Source organism: Neodiprion fabricii, chromosome 4, assembly GCF_021155785.1.
Source record: "Neodiprion fabricii isolate iyNeoFabr1 chromosome 4, iyNeoFabr1.1, whole genome shotgun sequence".
NCBI lineage: Eukaryota > Metazoa > Arthropoda > Insecta > Hymenoptera > Diprionidae > Neodiprion > Neodiprion fabricii.
The window spans coordinates 26,850,938-26,868,293 of NC_060242.1; the positions used below are offsets into that span (position 1 = coordinate 26,850,938).

The 17,356-nt window shown below is 38.5% G+C and overlaps 2 protein-coding genes across 3 annotated transcripts in view; one reads left to right on the forward strand and one right to left on the reverse strand.

The window, feature by feature from the left end:
- The window catches only part of LOC124181160 (extracellular sulfatase SULF-1 homolog), an 85,786-nt gene extending 71,185 nt beyond the window's left edge, over positions 1-14,601 (forward strand). The window contains exons 7-16 of one of the 2 annotated variants that reach the window (XM_046567450.1): positions 2,641-2,751; positions 4,324-4,607; positions 6,176-6,517; positions 7,446-8,095; positions 8,300-8,482; positions 11,351-12,350; positions 12,653-13,060; positions 13,406-13,597; positions 13,671-13,761; positions 13,925-14,601. In XM_046567450.1, the coding sequence (XP_046423406.1) occupies positions 2,641-2,751; positions 4,324-4,607; positions 6,176-6,517; positions 7,446-8,095; positions 8,300-8,482; positions 11,351-12,350; positions 12,653-13,060; positions 13,406-13,597; positions 13,671-13,761; positions 13,925-14,021 (3,358 nt within the window). In that variant the 3' untranslated portion in view covers positions 14,022-14,601. The remainder of the gene's footprint in view (positions 1-2,640; positions 2,752-4,323; positions 4,608-6,175; positions 6,518-7,445; positions 8,096-8,299; positions 8,483-11,350; positions 12,351-12,652; positions 13,061-13,405; positions 13,598-13,670; positions 13,762-13,924) is intronic. The other variant, XM_046567451.1, reaches the window with a different exon arrangement.
- Positions 14,602-14,740: 139 nt separating this feature from the next.
- Positions 14,741-17,180, reverse strand: LOC124181163. Its single transcript, XM_046567457.1, has 3 exons — positions 17,039-17,180; positions 16,902-16,970; positions 14,741-16,750 (listed from the first exon to the last, which is right to left on the reverse strand). The coding sequence occupies exons 1-3, from the start codon at positions 17,087-17,089 to the stop codon at positions 15,824-15,826; spliced, it is 1,047 nt and encodes a 348-aa protein (XP_046423413.1). The 5' UTR covers positions 17,090-17,180; the 3' UTR covers positions 14,741-15,823.
- Positions 17,181-17,356: the final 176 nt, after the last annotated feature.

A 17,356-nucleotide genomic window follows, 5' to 3' on the forward strand; every position in this document is an offset into this window, starting at 1 on the left:
GTAGGCAGGGCGCTTAAATGATCGAGTCTAGGTGTTCTGATGGAAATTTTATTTAATATTTACTACGGAAGTAATGCTGGTAAAATGGGTAGGCACCGATACGATAATTGTTTAAATATTGTAGGAATGAAAATTTTTTGCTACAAGTAACTATATTTTGTCAATAACATATTTCCTGATAATTAATAAATAGCGACGTTAAATATGTGCGCTGCTTTTGTTTACTACATTTTTTTTTTTTTTTTTTTATACAATAAGGCCGTAACGTCAATTTATCGTTGCAACAATATCAAATTATCACAATAGTTGGAAGAAAATAGAGTCCTGGTGAAAAAATAATAGTAAGACGTGCTGGATTTGGAAAAACAACAACCTAGCTCGTAAATTCGATGCGATAAAATATTACACATTTAACTAAAAAATTAATCATTTTTGAAAAGTCAGTTGTGGCACCACAGTCTCTTCGTAACTTCCTCACTTCGGGGCTCTTGGAGTGGAGTTTTTAATGATGAATCTGTTTGCAATAATTTAGATTTATGTTAGATATTGTTGGATCCTTACACAAGTATTCGTAAAATATGACAATATTACATTTACGGGTGTACCTATGGGTAAAATAATTGAAGTTGATAAAGAAATTTGATTACCGCACAGACTAAAGACTAAATTGGCACAAAAATAAAGATTTTAAATTTTTCACTGGGAAATTGAATTGCTGATTTGACGCATGCCTATATAGGTAGAATACTTTTCTTGGCGAGAAGTTTTAAAAATAGGGGGGGAGGGAAAGTATGGTTTTCACTGATTTTAGATAAAGCACGAAACAACATTCGTTGGATTATTGTATTACGAGCAATTACAGTCGATATTGCAATAGCGTTTGGCAACCCTGAAAAATGAGAGAGGAAAAAACGAATTATGTATCAAAAAGCTTGTCTCTAGTTCTCTAGAATATCAACTAGAATTCCATAATTTAGCTTTCTTTTTACCAAAGATGGCTTCGGCTTATCTCGTTGCGGAAACTCGTTTTCGCACTGGAATCACGCGAATCCCGCAAATCCGGAATGACCCAGCGACACAGAAACGCCATTACAATACCGTGCATGATGGTGTCGCTGATTGCACGTACTAGGAACCGCCGGTTTTGCGGTTTCAGAGACTCGCACCATGTTGCGAACCCATCCGGTTGAATTTATGTTACAATTATATCCTTCGCGTCCGGGATGCATCCTCGACGTTGCGTCGCGACTACCGCAGGATAATTGATAATCTTGTTATCCTCGCACGTCGTCCGTCGCCTGCCCCCTTCATTATTCTATTGATTATCTGTTTATTCGGATATCACACGTTGTTCCATAATTATCTGCAATTATGGAAGAGCCGCAGCTCGAATTTAAGGCCGGATCTCGGCGCATGATTTCATCATCTCGACGATGAATTTTATCGAATTATATGCCTACCGAATGTTGTGCCGATATACAATTATTGCTGCGGCTTGTCTGAATCAAACTTGATTGCTCGATGATTTGAATGATCGAAAATTATGCTCTTTATATTGGTGATCGATCAGCGATCGTGAGAAAAGAAATAACATTGGATTTATCGAGGAACTTTAAATCTAGTACGGATTCGGTTTTGGGGTTGAAGGTATGAAATTCAGGTTAAATTGTTGTACAATTTTGAGAAATTGAAAAACTGCACCTTCGAATATAAACTCCAATTTCTGTGATGATTTTTTATTACACGCTTATTTTTATTCTGCATTGACATAGTCTTCAATGATTTATACTTCTCAGACGAAAAAAATCGACTCAGCAAAAGCATAAATTTTATCAACGAAAATTGAAGCGATCACAGGACTTTCTAATAAGATTTAACTGGTGCACATAAAAATCATGCTTGACTGTGTGACCAGGAATTTTTTTTTTTTTTTCTATCACTTTTTTGCGAGCAGGTCAAAGTTCGAACAGTTTGAAAAGTTCATGAATAATTTCGGGCTTTTCGTAAGCTCGTCACGAGACAAATGTTGATACATGTTACAGATTCTGCAGACACGAGTAAAAGTAAATTGGAAAATAAATGAAATAGCGTGTAATAAGTAAACGCGAAGGTCTCAGAACGATAAAAAAACTGATATTTTTAATTTACCGCGTTTCGTCATGATTCACGATTCCACGTGCTCGGTTCACGTTTTTTTGCTTGTAATTTACTCTGTCGCTTTGTCATGCAGCATAGCAATTGATCACAACGCTGCCTGATCCAACATTCCAGCACTGCGGAGTTATTGCACTAATGAATGCGAATTTATTATGAAACAAAGAGTACAAAGCGAGAAAAGACTTCGGAGTTCTTTATCCCCTTGGTGTCTCAGTTCACAGCAGAAAAAATTTCACGAATTTACTGAATACTGCGACAAAATATGGCAAGAGAAATTGCTTTGTTAATTTAACATAATTTTTTGTTCCAATCATATTTTTGCTAGATGAAATAACATTTTCTTGAATCAAAAACACATTTCTTTCGCAATATTTTATTGTCAGTATTTGGTAAATTCAACAAATCCTTTGTCTTTGTGATCCTTTCTCTGAAAGCAACAACAAAATTTTGCAGCTCAAATATTGTTTGTTTTATATATTTCAGAGTCGATGATTTGGTTCTGAACATTGACTTGGCTCCGACGTTCCTTGACATCGCTGGCGTCGACACTCCGTCTCAGATGGATGGTCGATCTTTCATGAAACTATTTCACAAGTAAGTCCCTGCCGATTAAACCTACCAATTTATTTGATAGCCATTACTATTGTAGCCCGAATTCCGTCCAACCTCGTGGTTTTCTCGTCTCGAAAATTTTTCAATCAACATCTGCAAACGAAATTTCGCTATTGCGCAATAAAATCAGAACAGATTCATATGGCTAGACGCGATCGTAGACGTAATCATGCAAATGAAATATCTGCTATAAAAAAAAAAAGAAGAAGAAGAACGTAAAACAAGCGCAGTAATGTTTTCCATTTGAAATTTTATACGCATAAGAAACGGCAAACGAAATGAGTAAAGTTGGATTTAATTTTTCACGATTACAGTTCAAGTTTTGAAGAAACATTTTTCCATCCCTCAGCGCAGTTTGACTTTATATATGGTTTTCTGTATTATTAGTATCTGTTATTATACAGCTATAATTATTAATCAACTTTAAACTTTTACTATGTTATCAAAAATTTTCTCGACCGTTATGAATCATTCGAATTAAATTGAAATCACTGCGCAACTGAGACAAGTTCACGTCAATTTAATTTAGCAACTTTAAGATTTCATCAGAATCTTGCCAACTATTTGCAAAAATTCAGGGCGTTCCGCGTGCTCCGCATAATTGATCTGGCAAAACTTATCGAATTTCCTTTGACGTCAACTGTAATGTAATTCGTGGTATAAACGTTTGCCGCATGTATCACTCATAGGAAATTAATTTTCTACACCTTGCAGAAACAATCGTAGGTTTAAGTAGGTATTATTGGACCTTCAGGCTTGATGAAACTTCTTTCACGTGATCGATCATGAAGTAATAATGCGGTTACATGAGACGGAAACTTCTAAATTTGCTAAAAAAAAATCACTTGTTGCTGTCAGATTCCAAGATCATTTTTATTATTTTTCTAACTGCCTCTATCATAGATTATTCGACTGATTTCAATTACTGGTAGGATCGGGTTTGTTAGTTAAAAACAAAACTCTAATAATTTGAGCGAAATTGCATCATCTCTATTCTCTGCAAACAGATGAACTTTTTACAAAACTTTTCGATGCTTGCTAAGAATTGGAAACCCTGACATTCTGAATCAGGCTAACCTTGAAGCCTCGAGAAAATACAGGAGTTGGGTGAAATGAATTTTGGAACGCCGGAACCTTTGATCATACGATAAAAATTGATTTTTCCTCACATTCGAACTAGGGACGAGCGTATTCAGCGAGTGATTGCAAGGCTATCGCAGCACAAACTGTTCCCTCCCCAATTGTCAAATTTAGCTCGTATACGGACCGGAGTCTCTTTAAAACGAGACTCCACGTCTCTCGAAACGATAAAAATACACAGCATGGGACCTTCGGGCGACACCTTGTACAAGTGCACTTGAAAGTTAGTGTATATAATACACGAGCACGCGTGCATGCACACATGCCTTTTCCGGAATGCCTTTGTGGTCGGACAGAGAGTGAGGCGTGTGCGAAGGAAGGCCTTTGAAGCAGAAAAGTCGGAGATTATGCGAGCGAGTAACGGAGCTAATTTCGTCTTTGCTTCAATCCTTCTTTTTCTTCTCAATGCATCAGCAAGCACGGTCGAAGGTCGAAAATGAAGTGGCCGGACACATTCCTCATCGAATCATCCGGCCGACGGGAGACACCGGAATCAATCGCCGAGGCGAAGGCCCGGGATGCGAGACGCCATAATTCAACCACTGCCAAACCCCCGGAAACTACAGCCGAATACGAGGAAGTGACGGAACAGGAATCCGACGTCAGCGTCGAGCCTCGTGTCCTGGAGAACGACACAGGCAGTGATCAGGACATCTCGGAGGACGAGGACTTCGACGACTCTGGACCCGATGACGCCGGTGAGTTAAAGGCGAATGGGCATCGAAATATTTCGTTTTTTTCATTATTCCGTTACTGCAATTTCTTCCAAACTTTTTGTCGCAAGAAAAACTGAAAAATTCGTAAACTTGAGCTCAGGGGGATTGAAAAGGCTTTGATGGCTGGAAATGTGGTCAAAATTCAATTCGCCTTTAAAAACAGTTGTTTGTCACATTTTTGTCGACAAAAATCAATGTCATACGTAAAAAAAAAGCGCAATAATAAAATTTAACGATAAACGCGACTGAAACAATGTCGCTACTGTGTGATAGAAATGAATCTCAGCAAATTCCAATAGCGGAAGCTAAGATGTTAACTAATTGAGGAAGGTCTTTGGGTATAATTAGAACCTTCGCAATGGTTAAATCTTGGTCATTTCACTGATCCGATTTCAGTATTTTTGGTCTCGTTTTGCACAGCGTCTGAAAATATTTATGATATCTTACACTGTAGTCTAGTCATGACGCAAAAATGTCGAACATCTGTTGTACCCTATTTGAACAAATCTGTTATCCACTCTTGAGATAACTATTTATGATATTTGTTTCAGGCGATCTCTGGTAATTTTTATGATGAAAAAAATAAGTCCAAAAACATTATAACGAAATCAAAAGAGTTTTATCATTTCGAAGGTTCGAATGATGAAACCTTTTCTGAAATTGTACATATCTCAGCAGCATTTTCCCCTCTTTTTGTAACTTTTCATCAAGACCGTAAAGTTCAATTCATCATTCATGTTGTAAAACATCTTTAAAAATCTCGGGAATCAAGAATCTGCGAATGAAAGTTAAAAAAAAAATTCGGCGAATCGGCTAGTAGATTCGTTACAAGCATATCAGTCTTTCAGAAATTGTCAGACGTATTCAGTCACAGATTGCATACATCGTCAAAGTTTGAGCGCCTCCTCTATCAAATTGTGAGGAAACGCTACCCGCACAACGCAAAATTACAACGAAGCACAACACGCTTTATAGGGTGACAAAGTAGGTACACCCGAAACTTGACTATTGCGCCCGCATTATATTCGAAGCACAGCAAATTCCCAGCTTGTTAAATCGGCTTTAATTTCTATCCGGTTGAAATATGTACTAAGCCCAAGGCAAACTGCTGGTTTTCTGGACCAGATAAGGGGATTTCGGCTAGGCTCGTGCGGTCGTTAAGGATTAACCCGAAGTGCAGGAGCTTATTTGTATAAGGCAGAGTTTGAGGGCCGAAAGAACTACGAAGAGAGATCAACGAGAGTTACAGTTAATGAAAATGGTATATTCCAACTTCGGGTCCGATTCTCACTGAAGAACTATACCCTGTGCCAGTACAATACAGGCAGAAAAAATGTGGAATTTGTTCGAATGCAAAGCTCGTCATTACGTAAACATACAATAAAGAGAGTTGAGAAAGAACCAGCTCAAATTGCGTTTCAATATTAAAAATTGTTGAATGAGAAGCCCACATTTTCGAGGTGAATGTTTTTAAAAATGGAATTTGCGAAATCTATCGAATTCCTCAACGAAACTGTAATTTATGATGAAAATGAGGTTGTTCTCTTTAGGCCCGGATATTCAATTGGACAACCGCGTGCTTCCGGTCCTCTCACCCTTTCCTTCTAAGCACGAACGCCTGGCGATGGAATGCTCGCGCCCTGAGGTTCAAGCCGATTGTGTACCAGGACAGAAATGGCGTTGCGAACGAGAAGGGCGAAGGTGGAGACGCTACAAATGCAGGTACTCTCCGCCGCAGACTCAGAAGGTCTCGAAGAAGTGCGCTTGCTTCACTCCCGACGGCGTCGTTTACACGAGACTCGAATCGAATGATTTCGATGGCCAGAAATACAGCCTTCGTCGGGAGCGTCGAGGCGGAATTTACGGAGACATTGACTACGTTTTCAGAAGAGGTGAGTTCTCTTGACTCGTAACTATTCGGATCGGACGTGGCAATATGGCGCCGTTAATTCCTCTGTCAGAGGATTGTTTTCGGTCAATTATGCGAATATGAAAGTACAGACACCTTAGTGCAAGCAGTGATGCTTTAGTTTTTGCATGTAGAATCGGTATACTGCAAAAAGTATAACGAATGAGATATTTTAACATTAAATATGGAACAGTTGAAGTTGGAATAATACAATTTTTGCCACAAGATGTCACAGCGTTAGATTTTTATTCGCAATACAAGATGTCGCGTAACTATTGCGATTAGTAAGTTCCGTAAAGGTTTCGTGGATCAAAAATAGAGGTTATGAATTTATGTGGAATTTTTCTATCGCGCGTATTGTGTGGTGAAAAATACTCGGCTATTTATTCATCCTGGGCATACATTTTTCCTAGCCTCCGAGTTACTCGAAATTTGGATTTCGGAGGTTTTGGCCATAACTGGTTACGAATCTTGACTCAGAAAATTTAAGATAGAGCCATTTTTAATTTTTCAATTCTCACCTCAGATGCGCAATCAACGTTTTCAAGAAATCAAATATAGACATCAAATTTAGTACAAAACAAGTAATTTCTTGCATTTTCGACCTTCATTTGAAATTACCAAATCTCGAATTCAAAATCGTAACAAGTTTTTTTTTACAGTCAATCGGAGGTGAAGGAAAATGTATACCCCAACTAGGTACCTAAGTAACCACTTTTTTCATGTTTAGCTTAGTCAATGTGCATGCACGATAGAGAAATTTCACTCGAGCTTCACTATCCTTACCTTCCATGCACAACACCGCTACTGGCTTACTATCCTCGAGCCATGGGACAGTCAGTACAAACACAGACTTTCGTTTTTCATGTGCAATTTATCAAATTATTATTTATCTATTGCCTTGATCCCAGGGAAACGAGAAGTTGTTGATGAGGAAAACATTCGCAATGACGTTCGCCAGGAGTTTGACGATGAGAACTCGGTTGAAGAATACGACTTGGACGATCTTCGAGATCGCCGTGCGATCGACGACGAGGACGAAGACGATTTTTTCCCCGAAACGATGTTATTCGAGACGGAACATCCCGAGGATATAGCGGACTACTCGACGCTGAGGAATCGCCGATCGCTCAACAGCCTGGATCTGGAGACGAACGCAATCATTCGAACACCGTCTGAAGTCGCGGATCATCTCGAAGACCCGGCGAGGTTGGAAGGAATCGGTGCGAAGATTGTTTACTCCGAGAAAAACTTCGTTTACAATAAATTCAAAAACCAGTCCGGACACTCGAAGGGTCCAATCCGCTTCGAAGGATCGGTTGATCTCGATCCAGAAGACCTTGACCCCCTGTGGGACCAGCATTTCAATTCCATGTCACGTTACTCCCCGGGGCAATTCGAGACCGACTTGGATCAGTTAGTCAAAGGGAAACTCGACATTGACGATATTGTGCGCAGACATAACGTCATCAGATCCAAACGGAGCGTCAAGAAGAAGGACACCATCGATCACGTTACCAAGATAATGGAAAGCATCGAAGAAGAACTGGACGACTTGAAGGTGGGTTAGGAATTATAAGACGCGTCATGAAATCGTTGGGAATTCCATATGGATATAGCTTTCTTTTATATTTCGTAAAGTTCTTGAACTCCGGATTCTTGGATGACTGATCGTGAACCAATTGTACAGTCATATTTGAAATATGTGTCAGTGTCTCAGGTTCGTTAGAAACTATCGCTTCGAAAACTGCCCAACTGTTTCCAGAAATCGCGGGTTGACCAATCGACAAAAGTGGACCAAGACTCGGTGCCCAGATGTCTGGTTTCTCCCAACGGTGGGGTAAATTGTAGCCAGGCCGTTTACGAGAATCCAGCAGAGTGGCGGACCTCCAGGCGTCAGATTGAGCAGCAGATCAGATCGATGAGGATTCAGCTGGAAACCTTGAAAGTGAGTGGATTCGCCATACGTTCACGCGAACGGAATATATACTGCTGGTTGTGAATATCCTGTGGTCAGTTGGCCACGGCTCATCCGGTTAGCCGTCGTTACCTGCATCTCCCTGTCTAACCACCGATCCGTAAACCAGTTACGTACATACCATCGTGTGTATCTACTGCATGCGTTCCGCGTAAGTACATATGTACATTTATCGAGGTGTTTCGTTTGGAAGGAATAGTTATTTTTCGATACCAAGTTGCAGATAGCAGGATGAAAATCCTCGCGGAAGGATATCTCTTAAATTCGATTTCAAAAGATCGAAGCTTTTCTGTCCACGTTAACATTCGAAAGGTGTGATTTTTGTCAAAACTTAAACGATTTGATAAAATAGTCGTTTGAAATATCTTTCAAACCATTTTTATGTATCAAAATATTTGCCACAAATGAAACACCCTAATGTATGCGTATGTACAAATACGCGTGTGCAGATGTATGTAGATAAACCTAGCTCTGAATCATTTATGGTGCGAATCGGGCGTGCACCGATGCATCCCGGAATCAGATGAATTATGCATCTACTCTCATTGACCAAATCCTGGATCAGTGACTGCTGCATTCCGATCCCAGGCTCGCGGATCTGGTCCATCAAATTTCCATCCGCTAGAAACAAGTGCAGCGCATTTGGCTCCTCGCTGATAACTGTTGCCAATTTCTGCACCGATCGACTGAGACGACCCGGTCATCCCATAACGAACCTCCGGTGTGGAACCCGCATCCTGCGGTGTTTCTCCTCGATGCGGAACGCCGCTATTTATGGCGTTGTTAACGCCGAGCCAAATGCTGCATGCACTCCTAACAATTTCCAGAATCACCCTTTCGCGACCTTGCGTGCAAACTTGGCAGCTATTCTCGATTCCCACTGGCTCTCCTCGTCAGGTGACCTTCTTTTGTATCCGCAAGCTGCACGCGCGATTTAACGGTGTATGCTATTAATATATCATCAAACTTATCGGGAGACGCAATTTGCAGGTAGAAATTACGCTATTCCCGGAGTTCTTGTAATATTTAGTTACGTCAGTCGATTACTTCTACTAAAAATGTTCAAGTGTTCAATCATAAGAAGAATGAATGTTTTGAAAGAATTCAACGTCTAATTTATTGCATGATTTATCTTGTAAATATACCAGATCAAAAATCATGTAGAGTCAATACTAGTTAACTATACGATTTTTGATCTAGTATATCTGATGATTCGTACTTTTGTAATTTATTATGTTATTTCTTACATATTGTGTCAAATTTACGAGATAAATCGTGTAATAAATTACCCGCTGAATTCGTTCAAAAAATTTTGTGATTTAACACATGAACATTTTCTGTATGGTTCACAACTATGAGTAGGGTAAAATGTCGACGTTTTTTCGCAGGTAATATAACCGAAATGAATGAAGTTTCCAATTCATAGAATATCGATAGCCAAAACATAATTCAAAATCGTTAACAAGAGACTTCACTGCATTTGACAAAAGTGGTAATTGTTTATTCCTGACAAGTTGACAAAGTTAATTCCATGAATCTAACTGATTCTTTCGTATCTTTTTCGGCTCAACTTGCCACGCTGAAATTGTATAAATCAAGGTGCCAGTATCGAGGAAGATGAATGAAAGAAGCGGCAATCGTCTTATCCTATTTAAATTATATATATATAACACGTTCCTTCTTCGTCTCTCGTCATTCCACAATGAAAAATTATAAAGAGGATTATAACGTAATGTCAAAATATCGCCAACTGCATAAGTTCGACGAACAACAAAACTTTTTTGTGAAAATACGTTAGAGCACCTGGTGTTTATAATTTCTTTCAAATATATTTTTGATTACTCAAAAGCTGTTTGATATAAATATCTGATTATCTCTATACGTCAGAGAGCGTTGAAAATCTTTCTTACCAAAGGAATGATACAAGATAAAAAGAAGGATAATTTGATAACATCGCTGCTATTTCCAGCAAGTTCTTTAACACATTTCATCGTGTATTAAACCTAGATACAGGTCGTATGTTTAGGCGTATTTTGTGCTATACCAAAAATTACTTTGAAATAATTGCGGAAAAGCTTTTCACCGCAAAATGTACTACATTTAAGTATAATTTAGAATGGATAAGGCGATTTCCAAACGAAATGTGGTAGACACCCGCTATATTTCATCAATTAACAAAGAGATATAATATTTTGTTGTTTATAGTGGTGATAATAAACGCTCACTGCATCGTAGAGTAGAATAGCAAATTCAACCGTTGAATATAATCTAAGAATTCCTAATGAAACCAGATTGTTAATTAAAGTTTCAAAAGCCTAGAATTTCCGTAGCGTGGCCTTGCAGCTATTCCTGTACTTGTGCATTATAGGTATAACAGTTGTTTCGTTATCATTTCATGATCGTAATTCAAGCGTCTCGTGAGTAGGGTGAATTAAGTTACGTTGAACAGATTTCGCCAACATCCGCGTGCCGTAATTACGAGCCTGCAGAAAATAACTAGTGATATAGTTCAATTGTTTAGAAAATGAACAGAGTATCCTCTTCGCGTAGGGAGAATCAAAGCCATCACGAAATTCGAGACTACGCACTTTGTGCCAATTACCATTAGTATATTAACAACATGGCATAAGTAAAATCTTATAAGATCTATCAGATTATGAAAAAAGTTGATCATGACCTGGCTTATATTTCAATAAATAAACCGTAATATTTAAATTCTGGAATCCTATCTTCCTCTTGGAATCCATAATGGGCAGCAGTGATTTTCGGTTGTGATTTACAGCCTCTCACTGATCAACGATAGGTAATTTAAATAACGAATATCAATTCGTCTTCAAGGAAATTCGGCGTCATTTGATGAATATGCGACCGCACATCGCCGATGATGACGAAGATGCCGAGGAACCAGGCGGTTCTCGTAAATTCCACAAGCAGCATCATCAAAAACTTCACCTTAATCGTCACCACAGAAAATACGAGAAAATTACACCAAATACGTCGCCCACCAGCACAACAGAAGCCAGTGCAAAGACTCCCATGAGTACAATCGGAGCCCATTCAACGTCGACGAAGGAATCGCCGAAGACTCTCGCGTCCCAGGAAACTACGTCCCCGCTCTTACCGACAACTACAGAAGTCCCGAAGCTCGTTCAGGAGGAAGAGCTTCCGTCGACCGCAGAAGTCCAGCAGCGAGCAACAAACGGGACATTTTCCCGAGGAAGGAAAGGCCCGCGAAGACCGAAGGTGCAGAAGGACGTTGGGGAGAATATGAACGACACCGATGAGGAACGGGCTAACCATCGACGCAGAAAGGTTCATCATCACAAGAAAAACAGCACCATTTTGACCAACAGCGTTCACGTGGATGTTGCCGGCGTCAACTTACCGGAAACAATCGAAACCACGGTGCAACAGGAAGTCACGCCACTCCACAGACACGGTCATCGGCAAAAACAAATTTCCATCGCTGTTTCGACCCCTACGACGTCGACCCTTTCCCCGACGGACAAGTTCTACGACGTCGAAGCCCCCTTGGTTCTCGAAGATACCGACGCCTCGATGGAGGAAGAACGAAACCACTCTGAGGATCACGCGGGCGTCACCCTCGCACCTGAGACTCGGCACACGGAACCCTCGTCATCAACCGTTCCTCCAACGACCCACGCAATCCTTCGGCCTACGTCGAAAAATCCTCCCCACGCAAGGGGGCAAATCAGTCTTACGACAACGACGACTCCGAGGACATTCAGACCATTGAAGAACAGGACGACCGGGAGTCTCGGACCCGCCAGGATCGACGTGACAATCCTTGAACCACCCGACCGCAAGTACAAGCAAGGTGAGGACCTCTTTTTATTACGTCTAATATTTTGATGGATTTGAGAAACAATCTTACTTGTTTCTTTTTGCAGTATGTGCACATACGTATACCTAAGTGATTTTTTCCGGTTAAGATCTCGGCCATTAGAATTTAGTTGAAGATGCTATTTTATTAAACTTCAGCAGCTTCTTTTCACTTCCGTGAATTTGTTGCAAAAAGAAACGAGTGTGGTTGACTCTGAAGGTATAAGGGTGAGCAGAAAAGAGGAGAAAGAAGAGAAACGAGTAAATAATAGATATTATATTCATGTTGTTCTCCAGGCATTACTACAACAAACAAAAACGGGCGACTTCCACCGATGCTGAACAATCCATTGGAAGCAAGGCACAAGTGTTACTGCGAACCTGACTTGTATCCAAAACGGGATGAGAAAGAAGTTGCGAAAGAAGAGCGAAGAAAATTGAAGGAAGAACGACTCAGGAAGAAGGAACGCAAGCTTAGGAAGAAGGCGAAACTTGAGAAGGAGTGTTTGAGCGAGAAAATGAACTGCTTTGAACACGACAACGATCACTGGCGAACGGCACCCATGTGGACCTCGGGGCCATTCTGTTTCTGCATGAACGCAAACAACAATACCTACTCGTGCGTCCGTACGATAAACGTCACCCACAATTTCCTCTACTGCGAATTTACCACAGGACTGGTAACTTTTTACAATTTAAGAGTTGGTAAGAATTTTTGGCTTGTTTTACAACGCTCAACCTAAAGTAAAATACATCACAGTCACAGTGATCGTGAACGGTGAAAACTATTTTTATATGTCTAAGCAATATGGTGCCGAGAACTTGGTGATCGGAACATATTGTTTCAGGTCAATTATGGGAATATATAAGAGTACAGATAACTCAGTGCAAGCTGTGAGGCTTTAGTTATCTCACAATGAATTGATATACTGTAAAAAATACTATGGAAGAGGTCTTTTAAAATTAAATATGGGAGAGTTGTTAGAGTAATAAATTTTTTTCCCACCACTTATTACAGCGCCATATTTTTATTACCAATATCTTTTACAGACCCGTTCGAACAGTGGAATAGAATTTCAACACTGACATCTGCGGAGAGGTCTTACCTTCATGACCAATTAGAACATCTGAAAGGTTGCCGAGGGACGCGTGATTGCACGGTGGGTAGCGCTAAGGATAACGTTCCACAAACGCAGCAGCATCAGAGATATGCCAGTAAAAGAAAATACAGCAATGCTTTTGGTAAGAAGTACATTTCAAAGCCACGTTCCGGTAAATAATTACCTTAGTTTATTCGATATTTTTTATGGTTTAGCTGCAGACATATTTGTGCCATCAGCGTTACAAATTATCCGGGAAAGTGAGTTGGGCGGTCACCTTAACAAAAAACGCAAAAAATTACCAAAGTGAGTTCATTTATTTAATAAAAAATATTTTTTACTACCACTACAATTTCCTATGTCGAAGTAGATTTAATTTGTTTGAAATAAAAAAAATTCAGCTTAATACATTAGAATCCAATTTAACGGAACAGAAAAAAAAAAAAAAAAAAAAACAATTCCGTTTCAGCCCGTGGAAAAGACGCAGCAGAAGTTGGCAAAGCGGATGGCGGCACCACGAAGAATTAGCAACAATAAATTTGCGGCGTCATCGGCATCAATACTAGTTCCAGTGTGAATTAATTCCTGTATTTTGTCTCATTTCTTCAGTCTCTGTATCCAACCATTCGGGCAAAGACATTTCTTTATTCCACTATTGTCTAACGACGATAAATTCATACAGCTGTGTAATGATTATAGTATAGTTTAGCGAATGGTTCGGTCGAAACAGTCCTAGTTTTGCAAAATTTTTTGGGGCCATGGATCCACCCAATTTTACTTGCCGCATACGTGATTTATGGTTGGATAAATAACGTTTAATTCAGTTAATCGCTATTCAGACGGTAAATTATAAACGTTTACACAATATACAATGCTCAATAGATCCATAGCAAAAACGTAAGTTACACATTTGCATTGTATTTTAAAACAATAGAGTCATGAAAGTATGAAATACGCATTGATTTGGTAGCAAACTAAGAATCCGTTTGATGCGGTAATACGTACGCTGTTATGAATTTTAATTAATGAATTATGTTAACGAATTACGTCCGAATGATACGACAGTGATAATTTCCCTATAACCGTAGATATATGCATACATTATTGTATCCGTATACCTGTAATAAATCCCTGTTATTAAGTAAATATCTAATATTTATGATAATTATATCTTATAACTTGTAATTAATACATATATTACGACTGTCAAGGCTTAAGCACACAACGAAACCAAACTGTCGTACCATCGATTTTTCCTCTGTCTTTTCACATTTTTCAAACAGTCTAGTTATTAACGAAGTTAATTAAAAAAAATGTATTTATCGATAATTCTACCGTCACAAAATGCGAGTGATAAAACGTTACTTTTGAAAAAACACGTAACGTTGTTTATACTGTACGCTGCCATTTCTAATTCTTGAAATTTTGATCAACTCTTCCAATGATCCGTTCTTCAAAGCGGCATGAAAGGAAATTTCTCTGTCATGACGCACTGCCAGAAGCATTTCGAACAATCATTATACTTTTGTAATTTTACAGAGATATTATTCGATGGAAAAGTAAATATGCATCCTTATACGATATATTATTACCCACTTTCCCATAAACTAGAAAATAAATATGTGTATTGTAACTCTATAATAAGACTGTATATATATATATTATATCTGACTAGGATTTTCAATTGATTTCAAAACTTGATTCGAAAGTTCATTGAATTTTTCGAATTATTTAAATTATATTATAACTGCCATATGATTGATCACGAGCTCGGTTTGGCCGTAGTTTTATTTTTATGCAAGTAATAAAATCTATTTGGTTAACCAGCTTTTATGATTTTCAATTGAAATTCTCTTGACCTTGGAATATTCGCAACTGATACCTCTCGCACGATAAATTTATCATACAAAAATATTTATGCCATTCTATGTGCCATTATAAATAAGTTAATAACGAAGCGGGTCCTCCACCTGCTAACTGATTATTAATGATAATTACGCAACGTATGGTACCAGTTAACAAATTAAGGCTCAATACCGGCATATATACACATACCATACATACATAGACGGCTAAAAAATCTGTAATTTATATTTCTAATAGGAATTGTAGAATAATAACCCATTTCTCTGTGAAAATAGTTTAACCATTGAAACCAATAATTAAACGCTTTTGAGTTGTTTCTTTTTTTCTTTTTTGTTAGAAACTTGTAACAACTATCATTTTATAGCCTGGCTTTAACACGTAAACATCTATATATTTCAAATAAAAGTATAAAAATCCCTTTGAAGCAATCTATTACTGTCAATCGTTCGTCTCAAAATTATACTTTGTATTCTACTTTATTGTGAAACTATATTTACGGTAACTAAAAATCAAGAATATCGTCAAAGTCATCAGAATTTGTCTCAAAGAATGATTTTTTTTTAATCCCGTATTTAGGAACTTGTGGCTGGTTTGCATTAAGACTGCAGTTTCTTTCTTTCAACAGTGGTTTATCTTTTTTAATAATTGAGTTATTTTTAACTGATTTTTCAAAAATTTCCTTGCACTTAGAGCTGGGTGGTTCCACTACATTGCGAAGATTTCCTTTTTGAAATGGAACATCATCTGCCATTTTCAACCGCTTAAAAGTCATATCTGCAGGTTGAGGTAAACAAAAATTCAACCCAATCTTGTTTTCATTCCTAGACTCATATTCATCATGTATGCCATTTTCAGGACAAAACTTTCTTTTTGCATGGGTTTGCGGTATATTACTGGTTTCATTCAGACCAAAATAATTTTGACTGCCACTAGCGCTTTGCTCTATTAATGATACCGGTTTGAAATGATCCGTTAATTCTATGTTGCCATTAGTCTCATTCCGTATATGAGTATTAGCGCTCAACGCGATACTGCCTTCCAGCAATTCTTCGTTTTCGTTATTTTCAGTTCTATTTCTTAAACTGGAAAAGTTTGTGTTTCGGTCTTGTGACCTTGTCGAAATTGAAGTTTTCATTTTATTGTTAGCAAAAAGGAACGATACTACTTGTTCTTCATCATCTAAATCGTTACCAATTAATGTTTCGTTATCATTAGTTAAATCTGTTTCACAAGGTTTTTCTGCAGTTTCTACAAGATATTTAGTCCATTTACTATGTGGGGTAGGTCTTTCTGTCATAAGTTTTTCCTTAACTTCCGTTTCACTTGATACATCCGACATGTCAAACTTTCTCCGATTTTCAGTATTTTTCATCAAATTTAAGTGTTGAACTTGAAGACGACAGTCTTGACCAGAACCTTGATAATAAACCTGAAAAATGTATGCACTAGTGGTTGATTTAGGTCAAGTGCAAAGAAAAGAAAATAATCTTTATATGCAACGCAACACTGTGAATGATAAAATTAATAGACTGAATTATCTCAATGAGTAATACGACTGACAACAAGTGAATTAACATTACATGTTGTATAGATTGCATCTCGTTGCATATCTTGCATTGCCATTTCTTCGCTTTTTTGACGATATGAACCTGAAATTTGTACTTCGATGTAATAACTGCATTTTCAAATAGAACAAAATAGTCACAAGGTGTTGTACCTGAAACATTTTGCAGGAATAACATTGCAGAACGTTTAGTTCCTGTACCATATTGGTGTTGATTGTTGACAGTTGAACATTTTGACCATGGCCACGGAAACATGGCAGATGTTGCTCCCAACTATAGACCTATTAACCAGCCCCCTGACACTCACCACTGCTCGTATACTAAAAAATAGTACGCGTCTTGTCCCCGTTCTTTAGTTCCTCTACGTAGCGCTAGTAGTAGACTTCTGACACGCTCGCTGCCCTCGCTGACCGCGCGCGATCTCGTCAGGTAACTACTAGCGCCACTAGTGGTGGAAATTGGCGGCAGAA

Coding starts and splice junctions, on each gene's coding strand:
- LOC124181163 (XM_046567457.1), bottom strand. CDS start 17,089: ATGGTACAGGAACTAAACGTTCTGCAATGTTATTCCTGCAAAATGTTT. Junction 16,971..17,038: donor ATTCCTGCAAAATGTTTCAG/GTACAACACCTT, acceptor TACAAATTTCAG/GTTCATATCGTCAAAAAAGC. Junction 16,751..16,901: donor AGATGCAATCTATACAACAT/GTAATGTTAATT, acceptor TACATTTTTCAG/GTTTATTATCAAGGTTCTGG.